This window comes from Microcebus murinus, chromosome 6 (genome assembly GCF_040939455.1).
Source record: "Microcebus murinus isolate Inina chromosome 6, M.murinus_Inina_mat1.0, whole genome shotgun sequence".
NCBI lineage: Eukaryota > Metazoa > Chordata > Mammalia > Primates > Cheirogaleidae > Microcebus > Microcebus murinus.
In genome coordinates this window covers 2,605,227-2,627,804 of record NC_134109.1, presented here as the reverse complement: position 1 = coordinate 2,627,804, position 22,578 = coordinate 2,605,227, and the positions used below count along the sequence as shown (strand labels likewise).

The window sequence follows — 22,578 nt, the reverse complement described above, 5'->3', positions numbered from 1 at the left end:
TCACCCACGCGCGACAGGTAGACCCAAGAGTGGCCAGAGACACGCAGAGTGCTCTGGATTAGCTGGCAAAAGCTCCTGGAGACTGGGGTCAGCCTCCTGGTCCCACCTCTCTGTGGGACTAGGCAAGACCTTCCCCTCTGCGGCCTCGGTCTTCCCGCCTGTAAAGTGACAAGAGGAGTTGGTCCTCCCTCAAGAGGCGCAGACCCGGTGTCCCGGAGCGGAGCCAGAGGCGCATGCGCGCGCTAACTTGAGTCTCCACGCGGCCCCCAGCCCCTCCTCCAGGCAGGGACTCACCTAACAGGTTGGGGTCCTTGGAGTGAGAGGGGCCGCGCGGGGAAGCAGGGCCCCCTGGCTCCACTCGGCGCCGGGCACCGGGCCAGGCAGGGGCGGCCTTCCCGGCCCCGCCCCCCGCCCGCCCGGGCCCCGCCCCGGCCCCGCCCAGCCTCCAGAGCGCGCCCGCCGCGGCCACCGCGCGGTCCGCCACTCGCGGGCGCTGGCAACTTCCGAGCGGCGGGCCGGGCCATGGAGCGCCCCCGGGCCGAATCACGTAGCCGCGGCTCCCCGGGAGCGCCAGCGTAACCCTGGAGCGCCCGGCTGGCCCTCTCTGCGCCCGGGCCATGGGCGGCCGCGGCGCCCCCCTGTGCGCAGCGCAGCCCGCGGTACGCGCGGCCCGGCCTGGAGAGGGAGGTGGGCGGCGGGGGCCCGCGGGCACTCCCGGGACAGATCCCGGGACGCGAAGATGCTCGCGCGGTGCGCTGGCCTTGGGCAGAGCTTCACGCGGCTCCGGGCCTTCTGGTGGCGGGGGACTCACACCCGGGACCTCCGGGGCGGAGGAGGGGTGCTAGTCAGGTTCGCGCCCAGCGCTCCTAACTTTGGTGAGAGCGTCACTTGGGGGCCAGGTGCGCTGAGGTCTGAAGTCTCCAGGCGGCCCGGGCTCACTCTTTCCTTCCGCCCCGACTCCCCGCAGGTGGCCGAGGGCGGCCTGGCCCGCGATCCGCTGCCTCTGCTGGAGGTGCCCCCCCGCAAGAGGTTGCCCGCCGGGCCGGACCAGGACCCATGTGGCAGCCGCCCCACGCCCGAGGGCGCGGGGGCCAGCGCGGAGCAGGGCCACTCGGCCGGTGGAGGCGGCTGGTGCCGCCACTGCCACACGAAGCTCGTGGAGCTCAAGCGGCAGGCGTGGAAGCTGGTCAGCGGGCCCGGGACGCCGACCCGGGTAAGTGACACTTTCTCAGGCTGGCCCCTCCGGCAGGGCCACGCTGGAACTTGGTAGACCTGGGGCGGAGAGGGAGGCAGGGCTCCGCTCTTGCCTGCTGCCTGTTCCCCTGTTTTCAATCAGGCCCTTCCCCTCTGTGGACCTCAGTTTCCCGGTCTGTAACAGGGTGTGTGAGAGTCGGGCAGCTCATCTGAAGGGGCTGGTTGGGCTGGCGTTTCTCCCCAGCCCAGATGTCCCGCAGCTGGAGCCGCACATCTGCGTTTGGGAGGGGGAGGGGGAGAGCGGGATGGCAGGGACTCCACCCAGGGTGGGGCAGCTTGCGCCCTGCCAGCAGCAAGAGGTTACTTGGTGTGTTGTGTGTGTCCCCCTTGGGGCACCTGGGCCCCAGCCAGGTGTCTGGGCTGCCCCCCAGAAGCTTCCCCTCTGCCAGCGTCAGGGGTGAAAACTATTGTCCCGCACGTCCTGGGGCCACCATGGGCAGTGGCCGCACATCTGGGAACTGGGCTGCTGGGCCCCCAGGCCCCCCGGCCCAGCCCAGCCGGCAGGTGCTTGCCAAGGAGAGGCCTCTACTGGGTTTCCGAGCCAATGGGCTTGCCCCAGTCTTGGAAGGAGCAGGGACCATTGTTCCAGGGAACAATGCGCCGTGGAAGTTCGCAAAGGCTGGGAGGTGGGGGTCCCCAGAGGAAGCCCGCCTGCCTGACCTTCAGTCTTTTTGAAAGAGTTCCTGGGAAGTCCACATAATCCCATTGAATCTAAATATAGTTCTCCAGGGAGGGCTGTGAGGGCTGGGGGTTGGGGTGCGACCCTGGGCTCCCTGTCCCGGCTGGCAGGGTGGGCGGGGTGGGTCTGGTCTCTGTCTCAGGCCCCTGTCCCGGCCCTGGGTGGCCTCCCCTAGGGGTGGAGGTGCTGCAGCCTCCCGCGGTGGCCTGTCCTGGGCTGGGGCTGCAGCCTTGGCCTCGCTGTGCCCGGACGGCCTGTATCTAGTTTAAAAGGTGGCAGAGGACCCGTGCGGGCCCCCGAGACAGGGTGATTCGGGCCGGATCTGAGGGCCGTCTTGCTGCCCCACTAACGGGAACAGGCCAGAGCCAGGAGGAGTGTTTGTGACTGAGTTGGTCTGCCCGTCCTGGGGGGCCTTGCCAGGTGACGCTGCCAGCCTCCAGGCCACAGTGCTGGGCTGGGCTGGCTGAGGGCAGGGGGCTGGCTGGTGGCAGGGGGCCGGGGATCCCAGTGGAGAGAGCTGCGGGTCACATAGTCCCTGGTCGATTCGGGGTTCCTTATTTAGGGGACTCAGTTGTCCCTTCCTGCAGATGGCTCATCAGGGAAGTCCCTGACCACCCATATCTGGCCTCCCTGAGTTTGACCTTTGACACCAGGTGCTTCCGTCAGTGCCAGGTGGGGCTCACCCCTTCCCTGGCCGGCCCTGGGGAGCAGCAGTCTGGGGTGTGGGGTGCGGGCCAGGGCTCAGTTCTGCTCTGGTGCCCCGTCTCCTGCCTTGTCAGATGGGGGTGGCTGTTCTGGGGGTGCTGTGCCGGTTCTGGGGTGCTGTGCTGGTTCTGCGGGTACTGTACTGGTTCTGGGGGTGCTGTGCCAGTTCTGGGGTGCTGTGCCAGTTCTGGGGGTGCTGTGCCAGTTCTGGGGTGCTGTGCTGGTTCTGGGGTGCTGTGGAGGTTCTGGGGTGCTGTGCCTGAGGGCGGGGAGGCCCCGGGGTCCGCTGTTTCTGCAGAGAGGAGGGAAAGCCACAGGACACGGGCGCTGCCCCTGAGGCCTGGGGGCCTTGCTGGGCACCATCGTCCCGTCACCTGCGTGGCCTGCAGCCCTAGCTGGCCTGTCGGGAACTTCTTTCAGGGCAGAGAGGGGGCGGCAGTCGAGAGGGGCTGACATGGGGGTTTCTGCTCCTGGCTGGGCAGGAGATCTCTGTGGGGTGGCCGAGGGGCCTCGCGCGTGACCGGCTATAGGCGGGTCCCCGCGGGGGATCCTGGGACTCTTGCCCACTGGCCAAGGGCTCTGGGCTCTGCTCTCCGAGGCCAGTGTGACACTGGGATTTTACAGTTGGTCTTAGTTCCTTAATTTTTATCATGGAGAGACGAGCTTTCTGGAGGATAGCACTTTACAGTTTACAAAGAACTACCTGCATCTCCCTGGCTCATGCTTGGATCCTTAGAGGCTCAGAGAAGGGCGGCGCTTGCTGGGCTCCTGAGGCCGGGCCTGGGACAGAGCCGGCCCTGCTGGCCATTAGGGGCCCTGGCCGCGGGGCTCCCTGCCTGTCTCAGCTGGGAAGGCCAAGGGCCAGCCTGGTGGGGTCACCTTGAACTTGTTGCTTCTTAAGCCAGTCCATGATCACTCTGGCCCCAGGATCCCTGCCAAGGCTCGTTCCCAGCTGGTCCTACACCCTCTAAGGCCAGCAGACAGCTCTCCACTGTGAGACCCTGGGCAGGATTCCTCCACTGTGACACGGGATTATTTGGCTACCCATGTCACAGGTTCCTGGAGCACAACCTGGGATGGTGGCACTGGGTCACCTCCGCTACGGCTTTGGCTGTTTGCTGAGCTGGGCTTGGGAGTCACACAGTGCCCTGGTCAGGGTGTTGGATGAGGAAGAGGGAGCCCCACTGACCACCAGCTGCCCCAGTTTGCGGCCCGCTTTTGCTTTGGCCATCAGTGTGCATCACCATGAACCTGCTTTGGTTGCTTGTGCTGGCAGTGAGGGTGAGACCCTGAGCCCGGCCCCGTGGAGGGGAAAGGACTGTTCTCTCCACCCCACCTGGGCCACAGTGCCCTGTCTAGGGGGTTAGGGGAGGAAATGTTCTCTTCCCACCCAGGATGGAGCCCTGCGAGATTGTCTTCCTGATCTTGGAAAGAACCCAAACCATAGCTATAACTCTAACCCTAGCCCTAACTCTAGCCCTAATCCTATCACTAACTCTAGACCTAACCTAACCCTAACCCTACTCTAACTCTAGCACTAACTCTAGCCCTAACCTAACCCTAACCCTAGCCCTAACTCTAGCCCTAACCTTAATTCTAGCCCTAGGTATTCGGTCAGCCCTGGGTGTGGACAGGAACCCCAAGGCTAGGGCCTCTGGGCCGTGCCCCCTTGCCCTACTCTGTGCCCTCTTCTCTGCTCTCGCCAAGTCTCCAGACCTTGTCTCCCGGTGACTCCTTCAGGACTCTATGTGGCCTGGAGCCACGCCCTTGTCCCCACAGCCTGGCCCCCAGGCAGGAGGCCCTGTGGTTTCCCTGCTCTGGCCCTGCCCCCTTCCCAGCCCCCCCCCCCCGCTGCCCCCCCCCCCCCCCCCCCCCCCGTCTTTGAGACGTCCCTGCAGGGCTCACAGCCCAAGACGCCAAAGTTGGGTCCTCCCTCTTTCTGCCACACCTGAGGCTCCACGTCCCTCCGTGCCCCATGTCCTCCCACTGTGATGGACTGGTCACAGTGCCGTGGACCTGTGTCCCCACCCCAGCCTGGGGTGCCACTGCCTGGCGACTGTGCTGCCAGGTCAGCCGTGGGGTCCGGGTCCCCTGGAAATGTTTGCTGAGGGTGACTGGCTGGGCTTTCCTTCACACCCCACTCGCTGTGGTCACCGAGGGCTGCTGGGCCTGGATTCCGGCTCTCTGCCCCCCAAAGTGACAGCCCCCAAGGGGGGAGACACCCCCCCAAGGACCCTTCCCTACTTCAAGCGGGGACACAATCCTGCCTGGGGGTCCATTCCAGCCGCGTCCGCCCAGACGCGTTACTGGAAGTGGTGACTCCTCCGGAGATCCCGTGACGTCCGAAATGTCAATAGTGGGGCTGAATTGACCCCGTGGCCCGCGAGTGCCTGTTGCTCACGGGTGTGTCTGTGTTCCTCTCTCGCTTGACCGGGAGTGTGGGTGGGGGGTTCAGCCCCCTGGATGGGTGGGGGCGTGCTCTGTCCCCACGGCCCCCAGCTCTGATCACACTGTGATTTGGGGGTCCTGGGTCCACATCGACTGTGGTCGTGGGAGGGTAGGGGCTGGGCCCGACTTGTCTGATGGTGGAAGTTTGCCACCTGGGGTCAGAGTGTCAGACCCTCAGGGTCATGGCTGCCACCACCCCGACAGTGTCTTCAGAGCCTGGCCTGGGTTCTACCAAGGCTGGGGCCACTTCCATGCCAGGGCTGCGGTGTCTGTCTTGGGGCTGTGTAGGCTGTGGCACCTGCCTGGCGTCCACGGGACAGGTGAGCAGGTGGCAGCAGGCTTCGGTGGCAGCCAGGGGAGTTTTGCAAGGGGCGGCTGGGCAGGCTCCCAGCTGGCAGGGCACAGCATGACTCGGCCAGGAAGGGGTCTGCTCTGCGGCTGGAGTCCGTGGGCCCCCAGGTCGCTCTGGGGGACAGAGCCTGGGCAGGGGGGAGGAGGCCCAGTGAGGCCCAGCGTCACTGTCCCGCCCTGAGACCTGTGCTGGCTCCCCCTCCCTGGGTGAACGGTGGTGTCCAGGGTCTCCCGGTCTCAGCGTGTGACGGGACCCTGTCCTTGTGCCTGTGTCATCTCTTTTTGCTGGTCTGGGGCTTCAAGGATCGGGGGGTGGGATTTGAGCTCAAGGGGAACCACCGCCCTGGACCCCCCCGACAGGAGCAGAGAGGGAGCACGGGCCACCGGCAGGGGTGCAGGTGCAGCGGTCCCGGGCACAGGCTTTGTGTCTTAGGGGACAGGCTCGCTCCGGGGAGTCTGGCTGTGGGCAGACTTGGGGCTGGGCAGGGACGGGAGTTGTGGGGGACTCACTTCCTCTCTGCTGAGAGGTGGAGGACAGGGAAGGAGGGGACCACAGGTCACCCCCAAACCTCGAGCTGCTCAGAGTCATGCTGAGGGGCTTGTGGTGATTTGGGGTGGGTTAAGGCAGTGGGTCCCTCGAGTGTCCTGGGAGGATCTCATAGCTGGGAGTCAGAGGAATGGGTTCTTTTCTCCAATAACAAGGAAAGTCTGGTTCCCATTTTCCTTTGCCTGCTAGGAAGCTCACAGAAAATCTGTTCAGCTCTGGACAACCACATGGGACTTTTCTTATGTCTCTTATGGGAACTAATCATTCCTTTTTGTTTTAGTTGTGACTGTCTCTGGTTGCATGGTTTTGTTTTTCATTTATAATGTGTAGTTCCTAGAAGCCACCACACAATCTTTGTGCAAGTCAGTGCTGGCTATGAGTAAATAAGTAGAATAAAAATGGACTAATTGTGGCCGTAGCCTGTCTGGCCTTAGTCTGCTCACGTGGCCATTGAGGTTGGGCTGTCCCCTGTGGGTTCCTGGTGGCGGCCAGGCGGGGCCATCTAGTCTCCGGGAGGCCCGGGGCCGAGGAATGGCTACTCCCTTGTCGGCCACTGGGTCTGGGTCCTCCCTTCCCACTGGGGTGAATGCTGTGCCTGACACACCTGTCCTGGGCAGGAGCCAGAGGCCACCACCACCTCCTATGGCCGGGTCACTCCTTTGTGGGCCTCAGTTTCCCCACCTGTGGACAGCGTCCATTGGGCCGGGTTGCCACTCTTGCCCCTCCCGGGGTTAAGGTTGTTACTTTCGCTTCCGCGTCACGTTGCCATGGTTTCGTAGATGGGCAGGCTCTGTCCTCAGCTGCCCTCCAGGGCGTGTCTTTCAGCCCGCAGGGCTCCCTGGTCCTGGCCCTCCGGCGGCACCCCACGCTGCAGCTGTCGGTGGACGGGGCTGGCGGCGTGTGGTCATGCCCGGCCGGCGCTATCTGTGTCCGCCCTCGGGTGGCTGTCATTACACCCCTCCTGCGTTAGCCTCTGACCCCGCGTGACAGATGCTGGCCTGAGCCGTGGCCTCTGTTTCCGGGTGGAGCTTGTGGTGCTGGCCCTGGCCCAGCGCCCTGCGCCGGGACCCTCCCTAACAGTCCTGTCCCTGTCCTTCCTCACCGCCTGGCAGCATGGCCCAGGGCCTCGGCCCAGCGCTGCCTCCCAGTGGCCCCTGGACTCCCACACCTGCCACCTACCGGCCTGTGCAAGCCCTGAGGGCTGGTCCCAAAGCCATCCCGGCTGGGCCGCCTTGGGGGCTGCCCCCCGCCCAGCCACGAGGCCCCTCCTGCTCCGGTCCCTGGCCCTCTCCTGTGCCCCGCGCTTGCCTCCAGCTGGGGAAGTGTCGGCAACCGGGCTCTAAGCTTTCTTATCCTGGAGGACTTGTCTTCCACCTTCTTCTCCAGAGGGTGGGGCTCCCTAAAAGGGTGGCCAGCCAGGAGGTGGCAAAGGGTGAGGCTTGGGGACCCTGGAGTCACTGGGCCAGTTTCAAACCCCAGCTCTGCTGCCCCAGCTGTGTGGCCTGAGCAAGTGTCTCAGCTTCTCTGAGCCGCAGTCTGTTAAAGGCGACGTTCTCGTGGTAGCCAGCGAGCAGGCGGCCACCTGCGGGGTGGGTGGCCCTGGGGCTCTGCAGGGAGGCCTGGGCGCCTGGCAGGGGGAGTGGGCCCTGGGGCGGTGCGGGGCCCCCCTGCCTGGCTCTGTCCTCCAATGGGAGATGGGGAGCGAGCTGGCCTGGTCCTCCCGCCCCCAGCGTCTGGCCCGGGTTTGGTGCCGTGGGGCCGGCGGCCAGTCGGCAGACCCTCCGCGAACTGCGTTCGGCCGTGGCCATGTGTCAGGAGGACGGCGGGCACCAGGTGCGAGTGGCTTGTCCTGCGCTGCAGAGCCAGGCCCAGCCTGGCGTCTCCTCCTCCAGAGCGCGTGCCCTGAGCAGAGCGCCATGGCCTGGCCCAGTGGGCTCTGGAAAGGTGCCGAGGGGACATCCAGGAGGGCCTCCTGGAGGTGGCGGCATTTGATCTTCCTTAGAATTAAACCCACGGAGATGAGACGGGGCCAGGGTCTCCAAGGGGTGGGAGCATCGGCAGCTCCAAGCTGGACAGCCTGGAGCTCACGTGGTGACAGTCGGGGAGCAGGGTGGAGACGAGGGGTCGGCGTGGGGAGGGGCGCTGGAGGGTGGGTTTGGAGTGGAGCAGGGGCTGGGCCCAGGCTGCTCCCGGGGGTCCTTTGCTGAAAGGGCCACGGGCCAGGGTCTCGCCTGCGCCCTGGCCCTGGGCGCTCTCGGCCTCTGTGCCAGAGGGGCAGGTGGTCCGGACAGCCCCGTGACCCCTGTGTGCCGAGGTTTCCAGGCTTCCACCAGGGGCACCTGGGACCAGCTGGGGGAGGGGCCTGATCCCATCTGCACTTGCCCTTTGCAGCCCGGCCTCCAGGGCGGCGTCCAGCCCCCTGGGGCTCAGGGCCCTACCATGCCCCCCTGCGGCTCAGCATTCGGGGCCTGTGCACCTCACCTTGGCAGTGAGACTCTGCTGCAGCCGTGGAGGGTGCCTGCTGCCCCGTTGCTCAGATGGGGAAACTGAGGTCCACGGGGCTCCGTGCCTCGCCCAGTGGCCACATCCCGCACCCAGATTTGGATTGAGCGTCCGGGTGACCCCAAGCACACCGAACCCTCCTGTGAGCTGTGGGGGTCCAGTGAGCCTGCCCCCTGCGCCCCGAGCTGGGGTCACCCTTGGCCCCCTGGCCTGACCTCCCTGGGGCCTCAGCACCCTGGCCGTGGCGTCGGGTGGAGGACAGGGGAGGCCATTGAGGGGAGCAGGGTCTCAATGGGCTGGTCTGTGCCCGAGCCGTCCAGCTGGGCTGGTACCTGGCACAGGCCCGGGCACGGCGTGCTGGCCAGCGCTGGGTGGCCGGGCTGTGCATCCCCTCCCCTCCCCCCACAGAGGAGCAAGGCCTGGGGGCTGGGCCCTCCGAGCTGCTGACCCCTGGGGTGGGAATGGTCCCAGAGTCCTGGCAGGCAGACCAGGGAGACTCCGTGCCTTTCGAGAGGGGCCCGGACGGGTGGGAGGGGCGCTGAGGTGGGGCCGCCGGTTTCCAGGCTGGAAAATTGAGGCCCCTGCTCCTCGCCCCCACCCCTGCCTGGCTGTGCAACACAGGGGACAGTCCTCGACAGCAGGGCCCGCGAGGGTAGCCGCCTGGCCCAGCAGCTGGGGTCCCTTCCTGGACCTGTTGTCAACTCCGGAAACGGTGGCTGCAGGGGTCACAGCCCAGCACGCTTTGTTGGGAAGGAAAGGGCGGGTGGGTATGGGGCTGTGGCCGGCGGGGTCCCCACTGCGGGGCTGCCTCATGCTCGTGCCTGACCGTGTGGAGGGATAGGTAGGGACCCCGGCCTCGTCTGCCCTCCCAGAGGCCAGGAGTGGGTGCTGGGGCTCGAGAGGGGCGCACACGGCTGGGGGCTGGGCGCCTGAGCCTGTGGCTCCTCTGGACTGGGGCCAGGACCCCTCCCCTCGCCCCTCCCCCAGCGGCCCCAGCAGGGGGTGGCCTGGGCACTGTGGTTCTGTCCCAGGGGTGGTGGCTTGGCTGGCTCTGGAGCTGCCAGTCTTCTTTCCTGGCGGTGACGATGGAGCGGTCGTCCCGGTAAGAAAATGCAAGGATCACTTACGGCAACTCGGAGACACCAGAAACAAAATAAAACGTGAAGTCATCGTTTTCAAGTAGGGGGGAGGTCCCGGAAAACCCAGGCATGTGATGGGTGGGCTGTGCGTGCGGCTAAATTGAATCAAATGAAGAAAAATATTTTCCAAATGCAAGTAAAATATCTGTTTAATTAGACCATAAAGAGGAAATTAAAAGTCATATTTCGCAGTGGGGTAATTACCGTCTTCCTGAAGGCCCTGGGCTGCGGAGGGGTGGGTGACAACGGGCAGGCCTGGGGGCGGAGGCCTTCAGGGCTTCAGGTTTCTGAAAGTGGGGCCCAGAGCCCTGAGAGGTGGTGGCGAGGCCCCCCCTCCCCCTCCCCAGGCGCAGGAAGTGGGAGGGGGCTGTTGTCCTGTCCTGTGGGGGGCAGGGCGCTGCGTGGGGGGCAGGGCAGCAGGCTGGTGGCTTTGTCTCTCTGCAGCCCAGGGAGCGTCTGGTGGTCTGGAAGACCCTGGCCCTCGCCTTCCCTGGGAGTGGCCGGTACCAGCCCTCGGGGACAAGGGCTGGGCCAGGGCTGGGTGGGGGCACTGGGCTGTCCTCCGGTTTCAGCCCCGCAACATGCTGGGCCCCCCAGGCCAGTCTGGCAGACAGGTGGTCCCGGCTTCTCAGCGGTTCTGTTTCTGCCCGAGCAGCTGAGCCCAGCCAGGCCGAGTGAGAGGCCCAGGGCCGGGGATGGGGTCTCGCCCACTCAGGTTGCTGCTGCGTTGCCCCAGGCAGGTGTCTCCTCCGGGCTGGCCTCTGCCTGTCCTGAGCGTGTGACCTGGCTGGAGGGACAGCCCTGCGCGGTGCTGGGCTGGTCCTGGGGCAGAGGGCCTGGGTCCTGGGCCTCTCAGCACCCCCCATGGAGCCGGCCAGCAGAGTGGGCCTGGTGTCCGTCCTTGGGAGGGAAGCTTGGCCCAACGAGGGCTCATGGGCAGCCTTGGGCCGTCTCCCCAGCGGGGGCCTGAGCTTGCTGGGCTCCTCCCCGGTGCAGACACCCAGAGCTCCCCCTGGGGCTTCGATGCTGGTGCCTGGTGCCTGGATAGGGCAGGGGCCACCCTGGCAGTGGCTTCCCTCCTTCCTGATGTCCCGGCTGCACAGGGCCAGGCAGGGCACTGGGCTGGACTGTCCCCTGTGTTGCCCAGCCAGGCGGGGGTTGGGGCGAGGAGCAGGGGCCTCAATTTTCCAGCCTGGAAACTGGCGGTCCCACCTCAGCGCCCCTCCCACCCGGTCGGGCCCCTCATGAAAGGCCCGGACCCTCCCTGGTCTGCCTGCCAGGACCCTGGGACCATTCCCACCCCAGGGGTAGGCAGCTCGGAGGGCCCAGACCCCAGGCCTTGCTCCTCTGTGGGGGGAGGGGAGGGGATGCACAGCCCAGCCACCCAGCCCTCCTGCCCTCTGCCTGGCCACAGGCAGGGACCATGTGTGCTCAGGTCACTTAGGGCTCCCTCCCCTCCCCTCCCCTCCCCTCCCCTCCCCTCCCCTCCCCTCCCCTCCCCTCCCCTCTCCTCTCCTCCCCTCTCCTCCCTTCCCTTGCTCTGCCCTCTGCTTCTCCCCTGCCCCCTGCTGTGCGGGTGTGGGGGGCAGGGTGGGCTCCCCCAAGAGGCCTGAGGTCCAGGAGACGGGCAGAGACCGCCCGGCCTGTCCAGAGGCTCTGGAACGGGGGCTAGAGCTGGGGGCTGGGCTGCCTTCCAGGTGGGGTTAATGGCTCTAGCAGGGAGGACTTCCTGCACCTTCCCAGCCACCTCCTGCTGCGTGGAGAATCAGCGTGGTTAGAGCTGGACTGGAGAACAGGCCCGTCTGCCCTCGGCCTGGGGCTGGGGGCTGAGGCTGGCCCCAGATGGGAGGCCGCGGCCCCGAGAGGGAGTCTGGCCTCCAGGGGAGCGGAGTGTGTTCCTGCGTGCTGGTCCCTGGTGTGCCTTCCTCCCCCTCTGCAGGGCCCCTCGGACTGGCCTCTGGCTTCCGCAGGGCTGCGGCAGGGAGGGGCCTCGGCTAACCGGGACCAGGCTGGAGAAAATCCAGGCCTTCCGGAGTGGCGCACTGCGCAGGCAGCTGGGCCGGCCGGGGTCACTGGTTCACGTGACCTGGCCTGCCTGGGGCTGTGGGTGGGGCAGTGCCACCTAGTCAGGGCGAGTGCTAAGGTCCTGGGGACAAGGCGAGGGGACCGCCTGCTCACACTGGGCGGGCCGTGACCCTTATAGCGCTGGCCACCCTGGGCCACAGCTGTCACCATGGCGAGCCTCCTGGGCCCCTGTGCACAGGTGCGGCGGCTGCGGGGCAGGCCCAGGGCACGAGGGGTGCATGAGACACCCCTGCTGTGATGGCCTCAGCTCCCCGTCTGAGGCGTGGGCGTGCTCAAGGAGGCCATGGTGCCTTTTTTGGACAACAGGGTGGCCCAGTTGGAGGCAGGCTTTGCCTGGAGTCCCTTTGAGTGGTCTGGCCAGCAGTCAGGGACCTGCCTGGGCTGGGGCAGGAGCAAGGCAGGGCTAGGCTGGTGCTGTCCAGAGGGCTGCCCAGGCCAGGGCCCTGCGACTGGGGCTCGCCCCTGGGGAAGGGGAGCGATGCCAAGCGTCCGGCCCACTCCTCCAAGGGCAGGACAGACGCTGCTCCTGGCTCCGACCCCGACCTCTGTAGAGTTGTCCTGGGGATGGGCCGTGGGAACAAGCCTCTTGGCGGTCTGCAGATCTGCTCCTTCCTCCTCTCCTTCTAGAAGGCATTGCTTCCTCCAGGAAGTCCTCCCTGACTTCGAGGCTGGGGAAGGGTCATCCTTGGGGCTTGCCTAGCTCCCATTCTTAGCCGTGTCTGGACACCGGTCTCATGCCTACAAAGACCCATGTGTTTCAGGGGAGGGGGCCCCGAGTAGCAGGGGGCAGCCCCGGTGCAGCTCAGGCCCTGGGGAGCCCGTGCCCGCACCTGGAGCGCTTGCTCTTCTCGGGGGCCGAGGGAGGGGTCTCATCTCGAGGCCTGGCTTCTGTTGGTGCATTTGCATTTGCAGTAGTAGCAAATTTCATTTTCCTCCTGCCCCAGCCGGGCTGGAGCCCCCAGAGTCGCAGGGCGGGGGTCTCACGCCCGGCCCGCCTGAGCACGTGCGCAGCAGGGCAGCCCTGCTCTGGGGCGGTGTTGCTACTGACGGCCGGCTTCCCCAGCCTCCCGCCCGTGACCCAGCGGCCTTCGCTGGGAGTTGCAAACCCGCCTTGTTAGCGGCGGCAGGGCGGTCCCTGACGGCGGGCGGTGGGCAGTGATCAAGGGCCCCGCCAGCCTCACCGTTAAGCCCCGATAATTATTTTCCCGCTGGGCTCGCAGGGCCGACACTGTTCGGGCTTATTAATCAGTTATGGATGGCACGGCGGCCTCGCGGGAGCTCGCAGCGCAGGGCGTGGCGGTGGGTCCCGGTGCTGACTGTCCTCTGTCCCTTTTGTCCCCAGGAGCCCTGCCTCTCTGCCCTGCTCCTTGACAAGCTCCCAGCGCCTGGGGCCCTGCCGGCGTGCCGCCCCGAGGCCGAGAGCCGCTGTGACGTCTGCGCCACGCACCTGCAGCAGCTCGCTCGGGAGGCCCTGCGCCTGCTGCAGCCCCCCGCCAGCCACGAGGGCCCCGACGCCCCCCCACCTGCCGGCCCCAGCACCATGACCGGCCCGAGGGACGCTCCGGGACCGACGGGCCCCACGGGGAAGCCGCCCGGGCGAGCAGGGCCCGACAGGACGAAGGCGCCGGCCTGGCCGCCGGGGCCCAGCGTGCAGGTGTCGGTGGCGCCTGCGGGCCTCGGGGGGGCCCTGAGCACGGTCACCATCCAGGCCCAGCAGTGCCTGGAGGGCATGTGGAGCGTCTCCAGGGTCAACAGCTTCCTCCCGCCCGCGTGCCTGGTGAGTGCCGGGGCTGGGCGGCTGTCGGACGGGGGACGGGGTCCCCGACTCTCCTGAGGACCAGATCCGCCCCCGATGGTGCTGGGTGGCAGGTGCCACTGGCGGGGACCGTGCTGGCCAGCCTTGCCTCTGAGACGGTGGTGACGCGGCGGCTGGCGGGTGCCGGCCTGGGCACAGGGCGCACCTCCCGCGGGAGCCTGCCGGCCAGGCCTCCCCAGGGCCACGGCGCGGGTGACAGACCTGCCAAGCGGACTGGCGGTGGCAGGCGTCCAGGCCCGGCGTGGGCGTGGACCAGGAGCCGCCTCTGTTTAGTTGACTGATTGGAGCCCCCCAGCCTCCCCTCCCCACGGGCCCCCCAGACCGCCGACGTGTGTCCTCGATTTTTCCCCAGCATGGGCGCCGCCTCCCTGGGCCGGCTCTGGGCGCCGGTTCTTGGTGGGTCTGGGTCTGGGCTGGTGTCGCTCTGCGGCCTGGGCAGGGGCCAGTGCCGGGGCCGCTTTTCCGGGGGCTCTGGGCTTCACTGGCGGGGCTGTCTCTGCCCAGTACCCTCTGTGCCCCGCTTCCATCTGGGAGAGGGGGGCCCAGCATGGGGCCCAGGACCGGGTGGGCTGGGTGTGAGGCATGTGGGGCTCACTGTGTGGGGCTCTGGGGACCCTCCCCAGAAGGGCACAGCCGGCTGCCCTGCCTGGTTCGGGCTCACCTCCTCCCGGGGGCACGGTGACCCTCGCAGCCCACGAGTGGGTTGAGACCGAGGCCGAGGGCACAGGGCCCCGCCACGCATTGGCACCGGGTCCCGGTCTCCCGGCTCAAGAAAGCCCCCTCCCAGCAGGGGGGACAGCCCACTGGAGGCCTGGAGGCCTTTGAGGCCGGGGGGCTGGGGGTGGGCAGGGCCGTCACCCAGGGGACTCTGCATCACCCCGCCCCCGCCCCAGAGCCTGTGAGCAACCGTGCTTCCGCTCGGGACACAAAGGGACACTTTGCAGTCCCTCGGACCCTGCGAGAGCTTCCCAGTGTCGGGGCCTCCCTCGGTCCCCGTGCCTGGAGGTGTTTCCGGGGTGGACAGAGGTGCAGGGAGGACCCCACGGTCACCGAGACAGAGTCGTGTGCACATCTCGACGCAGGGCGGACCTCTCCCCCCACCGTCCAGGCTTGCCCCCCCCCGCCCCCGAGGCTGGGGGGATGGTGCTGTCCCCACATCACCTCCTCCAGTGTGGCCGAGGCTGAGCATCCTGCCCCACCTGGGCTGGTCCCTGTGACCGGCTGCTGCGGGCCCGTCCTTCTGAGGCCACTCGTCCTTGGGGGCGGGGTGCACGGGGACTCCCGGGAAGAGCTTCTGGACCCTGCCTGGCCTTGCCCAGGTGTGACGACTGCCCTGTGTGGCTTGGCACCGCACCCTTCCGTTTATTAACGTGCTGGTGAGGCCAAGAGGGGGCTGTCATGTGTCCCTTGGTGCCTCCTGGCCTGAGAGCAGGGTGCCCTGGGAGGGCGGGCCGGGGGCAGCCCTGAGGGAGGGCAGCAGGTGAGCTGGGCGGCTTCCTGGAGGAGGTGGCATTGAGCTGAACCTGGAGGGAAGGTGAGGTGGCAGCCGAGACCCAGGTGGCAGGGCAGGGGGGCCCCTCCCCCTGCCCAGCCCCCACTAGCCTGTCCGCAGCCTGCGGCCGGCGCACTATAAGATGTGGCACCTCTCCCAGTTTTCCGTGGGCATTGATCGTGTCCGGGGTGGCGGGAATGGATTTCTAATTAGACGACAGCCCCGGCAGTCAATAGGGAGATTATTAGAACCATAAATAGAACTTTAGGACTCAGACGAGGTAATTTCCCCGGAACCAGGGCATCGATCATCAGAGATGGCCCCAGAATGTTGATGTTGCCTGTTAGACTCTAGAATTAAATACTTCTGGGGGGATCGCACCCTGCGTCTCTGCCACCCCGGGCCGGGCGAGACTGTTCCAGGCTGGAGGGTGGGAGGGGAGGGGGCTGCTGCGGCCCCCTCTGTCCCAGGGTGTGCAGAGGAGGGGACTCGGATGGTCCCAGAGGGCACTGTCGTCTCGGCCGAGGCCTGGCAGGGAGGCCGGAGAAGGGTGGCTGGGCCTGGCCAGAAGGCTGGTCCTTGGAGGGGGGCGCGGGTGACCCAGGGCTCCCAGGGACCCCTGAAGCCATAGGCAGGGCCTTGGGACATTCTGGATACTGAGGCCAGGAGCCTGTCCCTGCGGGGTCTTGCCCTGGGCACAGCTGTCCTGGAGAGGCCTGTGTCTGGGCGGAGCAGCGCTGGCCGGCCACGGCTGTCACCGAGCCACAGCCACTTCAGGGTCCAGGAGCGCAGAGCCGCGCTTCCTGGGTCTTCCCGCATCCTGAGTGTCCCTTAGAGACGCTTCCGGGCTGTGGGAGCTGCCCGAGGGGGGGGCTCGCTGCAGACCACCAGGCAGAGGCGACTCTGCCACTGTGGGGTGGGGGGCCACCCGCGGGAGGGGGCTCTGGCCTGTCCCACCCTGCCTCCCCTCAGAGCACCGGGCAGTGGCTGCAGGGGCCACTTCTGCTCCCCCGCCCCGGCCTGCTGCCCCTCGGCCACCGGGGCCGGGAGCACTGAGCAGTGGCTCTCTTCACTCCCACCTGCTGTCCCCACGGTAGCTAGAGGCGGTGCAGTGGACACCCACACATGGCAGCCCAGAGGGTGGCGAGGGGGACACAGGCGGCACAGGAGGGGCAGCAGAGAGGGCGGGGCGGGGCGGGGCGGGGCAGGAGGGGCAGCAGAGAGCAGGCTGGGGACAGGAGGGGCTGTGCAAACTGCCTTCCTGTGTCCCTGGACACGGGCTGGGCCTTGGTGGCCCTGGGGCTCCTGGGTGGCCTCAGGGCCGCTGGGGAGGATGGCGGGCTTCGTGGAGGCGGCGCTGCCGTGGCTCTGACATTTGGGGTGGCAGCTGGGGCTGCCTTGTCCATGGCAGTTGAGTGGCTTCGGCCTAGCGGCTCCTGCCGCCCTGTGCCAGGCTGAGGGGCTTTGGTGGGCGCCCGCATCCGCGGGGCCGTGGCTGGGGCTGCAGGGAGCCCTGGCTGGCCCCGGACTGGCTCTCTGAGGACGCGCTGGCTGCCCGCCTGGTGGGGGGTGGATGGGACAGTGCCTGCTGCCCGCGTGGCTGCAGCAAGCTGCGTCTGTGGCCTGGGGCGGGACGGGCCCTCGTGGGGTAGAACTTTCCCAGCTTGCGGCTGCGCCCTGGAGCCCTGCGAGGGATGCACCTGGGGCTTGGAGGGGACTAGCCGCCCCGCTGAAGCTCCGAAGAGGGGCACGCCCCTCCCGCGCTGTCTCCCCACCTTTCAGCACTAAGGGGCAGGGCGAGTGTCTGGGCTGGACCTCACAGATGTAGAGCCCAGGCCTGGAGGCTCCTAAGATGGGCTAGTTTGGTGCTTCCTAAACTGAGTTCCGCGGAACCCTGGTGTTCCTGGGGCTGGCAGGTGCTCCTTGCAGGCGTCTGCTGCCGCCGTGGGAGACACCCCCCCACGCCCCTGGGTGGAGACAGACAGTCGGGGCCCTCGCCGGGGTGCGCCGCCGCTCACGTGCTGCTCTCTTCATGCTTTTCCTTTCGTTGCTGCTGTGGCGCCTCCATCGCATTTTCTGTTTGGCCGCCCGCCCCTCCCTGCGCCCCCTTTCTTCTCTCCCCGTGTTGTGGTCTTCCCTCCTGCCACCCCCTCTTCCCGCCCCTCCGGCTCTCGCTTTGCCAGACGGCTTCTTTTGGCATGCCCGGGCTCTGCTTCCGGCAGGAGCTGGCCGAGGCCGTCCCGGCGGACGGAGCTGCCGCCGCAGCTCGCGGGACGGCGGAGCCGAGGCACGAGCAGGACTCGCGAGACAGGTCAGTGCGGGCGGGCCTGGCCGGCCGCAGGCGCGCGCCTTGCCGGGGCCGGAGCATGGCAGCCGGCGGCGCAGAGCTGGCACGGGATGGCGGGGTGGCTGGGGGCCCTCGGGGAGAGGGTGGGGGGCCGGGGTGCAGCAGCTCTGTCCCTGCTGCGACCCCTCCGGCCTCCGCCCCACGTCTGGTGGGCGGCAGGTGTCGTGGGCCCCACGGTGTGGGTGCCAGGCAGGCGGTGGAGGGTGCGCCCTGCCCTGGCCTCCCCAGGAGCCCCTGGCCCGGCTGCTGGCTGTCACGCCCAGCGGGTGCCGGCTCTGCTCTGGGGAGCCCAGGCCCTGTGGTCAACACCGTAACTTCAAATTAGTTCTTTCCTACGCCACCCTGCTCGGGGAGGGGGTTTAGATCTTTCACAGGAAACACGCGTGCTCAGGGGTAAAAGAAAGGACACACATTCAAGGTGAGGGAGGGGCTTGGAGAAGGAGAGGGCTGGCCAGGCTGGGTTCTGAGGGTTGTGCAGGAGTTCTTAACCCTATAGGCAGGTGGTGGGGTGTGGCGTGCTGGCACAATGCCTGGTGAGCAGTTCCAGGTTCACCCTTGTGTTCCAGGTCCCAGGTTTGCACTTTTCTGATGCCGACCTGTTCTTCCTGCAGCTCTGGAGGAGTGGCCGGTGCCCCAGGGGCCAGGAGGGCGCTGGGCTTCCATCCAGCCTCAGGCTTGGGGCTCTCTGTGAACCTCCTTTTGCAGACATGGTTCTGTTCCGTGTCCCAAGAGGGGTTTGGAAACTGGCACTGGCCAAGGGGTTGGGCAGGCTGAGACTCTCTACTGTGGTGAGCAGGGAAGCTGCCTTGGGGTGGCAGGGCCTGGTTCTGGAATGTTCCTCCTACGGCCCAGGGTGGCTTGTCCTGCTGAAGTGCAATGCTTGGCCTCTGGCCCATGTCACCTGGGGGACCCTAAGGACATGGGCTGTCCATAGCAAGGCTGCCGCCCTGGGCTCCCTAACCCCAGGGTCACCAGGGTCTCATTGTGGGGGCCGAGGCTTTCCCAGCCTGGGCATGGACACCTGGGGCAGTGGTTGCCGACTGAACACTCGGGGCTGTGCGCAGCTTTGCACCCCAGTGACCAGGCTGGGGGGCCCCGGGGTCCCTACAAGGCTGGGAGCGGTGGGCCCTTGGGGAAGGGGGCTGGGGCCGGCGGAGGCCGGGCTGAGGCGGGCTGCCCGTCCCTGCCCTGCGGGTGCTGCGACTCCCACGCCGCCCAGGGCCAGGGCCGGTCTGGGGTCCGGGGCCCGACGTGTGCTCGGAAACGTAACATGCAGAATCCACACCTGAAGTGCAAGGGGCGTGTCCCAGGAGCACTCAGTCACGTGTGTGCTTCGTTGTGAGGCTGTCTTCCTTTTCGGAATTTATTTTAGCTAATTAGTCGGAAATGCCAGGGTGGTGTTTCAGACGCTGGGGTGCCATCCCTCATCCGCGCGGGCAGTTGGCACCCCGCCAGGGCTTGCCGTGGGCTCTGTGTCTCTGGGGCTCCCACGTGGCCCCGAGTGGGGGGTGTGGGGGGCCGTGTCCATGTGTCCCCAGCACCGTGGTCGCCAGGGGGGCCTGGTGGGGGAGGGGCTGGAGAGTGGCCCCTGTGTGCCATCTGCGTCCGCCTCTGCCCCCACTTCCCGCCGGGGGGAGCAGCCTCACCGCGGGGGACGTGGGGCCAGGCGAGGCCCTCCCCCGCTGGCCCTGTGTCCAGCCCGGTTTCTGGGGTCTTCCCAGCAACAGCAGCTGGGTCCTGGGAGTGTGGGGCCCGGGGCGTGTGCTGGGCTCGGGGTGCTCGCCGTCCGCCCTCACTCGACTGTCTCCTTCCCTCCAGGCCGAGGCGGCGGTGGCTGCGGTGGCGGTGGCAGACACGGTCCGGGACGGCCTTCCCGGGGCGAGGCCCGATGGCGTGTGGAAGGCGTGGGGCCGTGGGGGGCCCTGCACGTCGGCCCTGGTCACCCCGGCGCTGGGCACCTCGGCGGGGGGCTCCACGGGCCCGTCAGCCGCGGCCTCCTTCTTCATACGGTAGGTCCCGGGGCTTCTGGGGGAGAACGGTGGGGGGAGGGGCCCTCGGCTCCCGCCCCTGTGGCCAATCAGCTGTCTGGGCGACCCGCGGCCTTGCCTGCCACGGAGCCGAGCCGGCGGGAGTTGGGGGACCGCGGCGCTGGGCAGCTGTCAGCTGCAGGCCTGGCCGGCCTCCCAGGACACCTGCAAGGATGGCGCTGGTCCCGTGGGTGTTGACGGAAATGTCCAGTGGGGGCTTCTCAGCCTGGGGGTCGCTGCCGCGGAGGGGCTGGGTGGCCAGGGCCAGGGCCCGCCAGCTCAGTCACTGTCACTGCTGGGCTGTGCCATCGTGGGCAAGTCCTTTACCCTCTGCGTGCCTCAGTTTCCTCCCCCGACACCTGGGGCTCTTCCTCGTAGGGTCACTGTGGGCTGCAGCCAGCTGGTGTCTGAGATGCCAAGAGCAGGGCTGGCCCGGAGTGGGAGGCTCGGCCGTGGGCACGAGGGGCTGCAGAGGCCACCAGGCCGGCCTGCGGGGCAGCCCCCAAGTCGGGGAGCACGGGGGGGGTGCAGCAGGGGCTTGAGGGGTGTCCCTGAGTGATGGGGGAGGTCGGAGGGAGCGAGGGCGGGCGTCCTGGAGGGCGGGCTGCACCAGGCCCCCTGAGCTCACCGTTGGTGGCTCCAGCCCCGCCAGGAGCCAGGAGCATCCTGTGTCGGGGTGGCCGTGTGTGATGTCTCGGGGGGCCTGGGGTGCCTGGGGCCTGTGCAGGCCTCCCTGGGCCCTGGGATGTGGCGGGGCAGGGGGAGGCAGTGGGAGCCGCGCAGAGGGCTGGGGAAGGGGGTGGGTGGGGGCTGGGCGCGCCCAGGCCTTCCCCCGGAGCCCCCAGCCCCTCCTGCTCTCCTCCTGCCGGGTGAGGGACGGGATTACAGGATGTAATCTCGGTAATGAGCGGTAATGGCAGAACCAGCCGTGGGTCACTGTCCCATTAGCAGCCCCTCGGGCGCTGATAAGCCTGTGGACCAACCACCCGGGCGGGCGCAGCGGGGAGGGCGCCTTATCAGCGCGGTCCGGGGGGACCTGCGGCCTGATTGGGGAGTGACGGCGCATGCGATTGTGGCATTGTGGAGCGCGGCTGATGAGCAGGCCCCTGTCGGAGCACAGTGGCGCTGCGCGTGACTGATGTGGCCTCAGCCGGCCTCGCCGCCACCCCAATTAGGCGCCCAGAGCCCGGCTGGGACCCTCCGGGTGGGGGCGGGGGTCTCCCGAGTGCCAGCTGGCAGTCAGGGCGGCGCCCGGGCAGGGGACCAACGGGACAAACGTCCTCACCCAGTCCTGCTTTGAAAGGCCTCTGCCGCCGGGCATTCCCGGCGGCCACCCTCCTCGGGCACGCTTGGCGGAGGAGGTGAAGGGCTGAGACTTTCTGAAAAGAAAGGACAGCTCCCGGGGCGGTGTCCCCGGGGCCTCTGGCGCCTGCGGAGGGACCCTGTCCCTGGGAAGTGCGGGCCCGGTCAGCCCCGGGCTGGCTCCTTAGCAACAGAGCCCAGCAGAGCCTTTTGTCTGGGAGCTGGCCGTGCTGCTGACCTTGGGCAGTTTCCATAGAGACGCCGCCGGGGCGGGACGCGGGGGGGGGGAGGGGGGGGCCGCTTGCTGCCTGCTGCCGTTACCTCCCCCTGTCGGACCTCCGAGTCCCAGTGGGGGGTGCTGGCTAGGGCCCGGTCGGTCGGAGGGGGGACCTGCCCTTGGCCGTCAGGGCGCTCAGAGGGTGCCCAGGACTGTCCCCTGCCCGGCTCTGTCGGGGGTGAGGCTCAGCGCCCAGAGGGAGACGATGGCACTTCAGGCCCCTTCCCGGGGGGCCTGGGGCAGGTGCCCGGCATGTGTTCTGCGTTCCCACCCCCGCCCACGAGAGGCCTGGAAGGCAGAGCTGCCCCCAGCCCATACCCTGCCCTCGGGAGGTTTCCAGGGTGTGGGGTGGGGGGCAGGTCTGTGGAGGCCTTTGGTGGCAGCGGGGATCCAGGAAGGGGCTACAGCAGAGGGCCCTGTGGTGCTGTGGGCCACGGGCGTGGGCTTTGAGGGCTGAGTAGGAGTTTGGTAGGTATTTGTCAAGCAGAGACAGGATGTGGGGTCAGGAGTTAGGGCTCTCCAATCCTGTAGTCCTGGGGGTCTTGGCTCTGCCACTGCTCCTGAGCACGCCCCTGGCCCGGGCGCTAGGGAGTCATCTGTGCTCTGGGGTGTCGCCTGCAGGGCTGAGCCTGGCGCCCTGCCCCTCCCCCAGCTGGGCCTGGGTGGCTGCCCATGCCACCGCCGTGATGGAGCTTGGCGTGCTGACCCCAGTGGGGTCTGAGGAGGCCGCGTGGGCCAGAGGCCCTCCGAGTGCATTTCCTCCAAAGGCTCTGGTGACCTCAATGCCCTGCTTCCGGGCCCCCTGCTTCCTCCCCACCCCACCTCTCTGGCCTCTCCCCTCCCCCGAGAGGCCTCCGTCAGCTCCTCCCCCCAGCCCGCCCTTCTGCCCTTGCGGGGTTCGCCTCCCAGACCCCTGCGTCTGGATGTCTTGTGAAGAGCCACTGGGAGGGGAGTCTCCCTGCCGGGTTCGGGCAAAGGGCGGCACTCGCAGTCCCTGAGACCCCCCATTGCAGCCTCCGCGGAGCCCGTGCCCAGGTCCCCGGACGGTCAGGCTGGCGCCCGCCAGAGGGGCAGGACAGGCTGGCACCGCCCGGAGGCTCCCAGAGGCTCTAGCCGGGGACTGGGCCAGGGAGTCCCTCACCTGCCTCTTGGCCTCCAGGTGAAAATCCCAGGTGACATGGAAAGTGCCAGCCCCAGCAGGGCCCGGAGTGGGGTGCTGGCCTCAGGCCCCAGCTTCCCCCGGCCGGGGCCCAGGCTCCCTAACAGCTCTGCAGGACCCAGTGGGGCCGGGCGGTGCCTGCCCTGGGTCCCTGGCGGAGCAGACCCTGCGGTGGCCGGTCCCCGGGTGGGGCTGGGCCTCCTCACGGCCCAGCGGGTGCCCTGCGTTGGCCACGACAAGTCCCCGCCCGTGTCTCCTCGGGGCAGTTAGGGTCCGCTGTTGACGCCAGCTGCTGTGAAATTCCCTTCCTGTCTGGAACAGGTGATTTTTTTGTGAAAAGGCAAAATATTTCCCTTTCTTTTTCTATTTCTGTTTACTTGGATCCGTGACTAGGGCCAGTGAGCTCAGGATAGACAGCGAGTCTGTCGGCTCATTCCGGGTCCTGCTC

General features: G+C 67.7%; 1 protein-coding gene across 1 annotated transcript in view; it reads left to right on the top strand.

Annotated features, from left to right (window-relative positions):
• The first annotated feature begins 617 nt into the window (after nucleotides 1-617).
• Nucleotides 618-22,578, top strand: part of KIF26A (kinesin family member 26A) — a 38,147-nt gene continuing 16,186 nt past the window's right edge. The window contains exons 1-4 of the mRNA XM_076003645.1: nucleotides 618-659; nucleotides 968-1,213; nucleotides 13,053-13,487; nucleotides 19,184-19,374. Coding sequence (XP_075859760.1) covers nucleotides 618-659; nucleotides 968-1,213; nucleotides 13,053-13,487; nucleotides 19,184-19,374 — 914 coding nt within the window. The remainder of the gene's footprint in view (nucleotides 660-967; nucleotides 1,214-13,052; nucleotides 13,488-19,183; nucleotides 19,375-22,578) is intronic.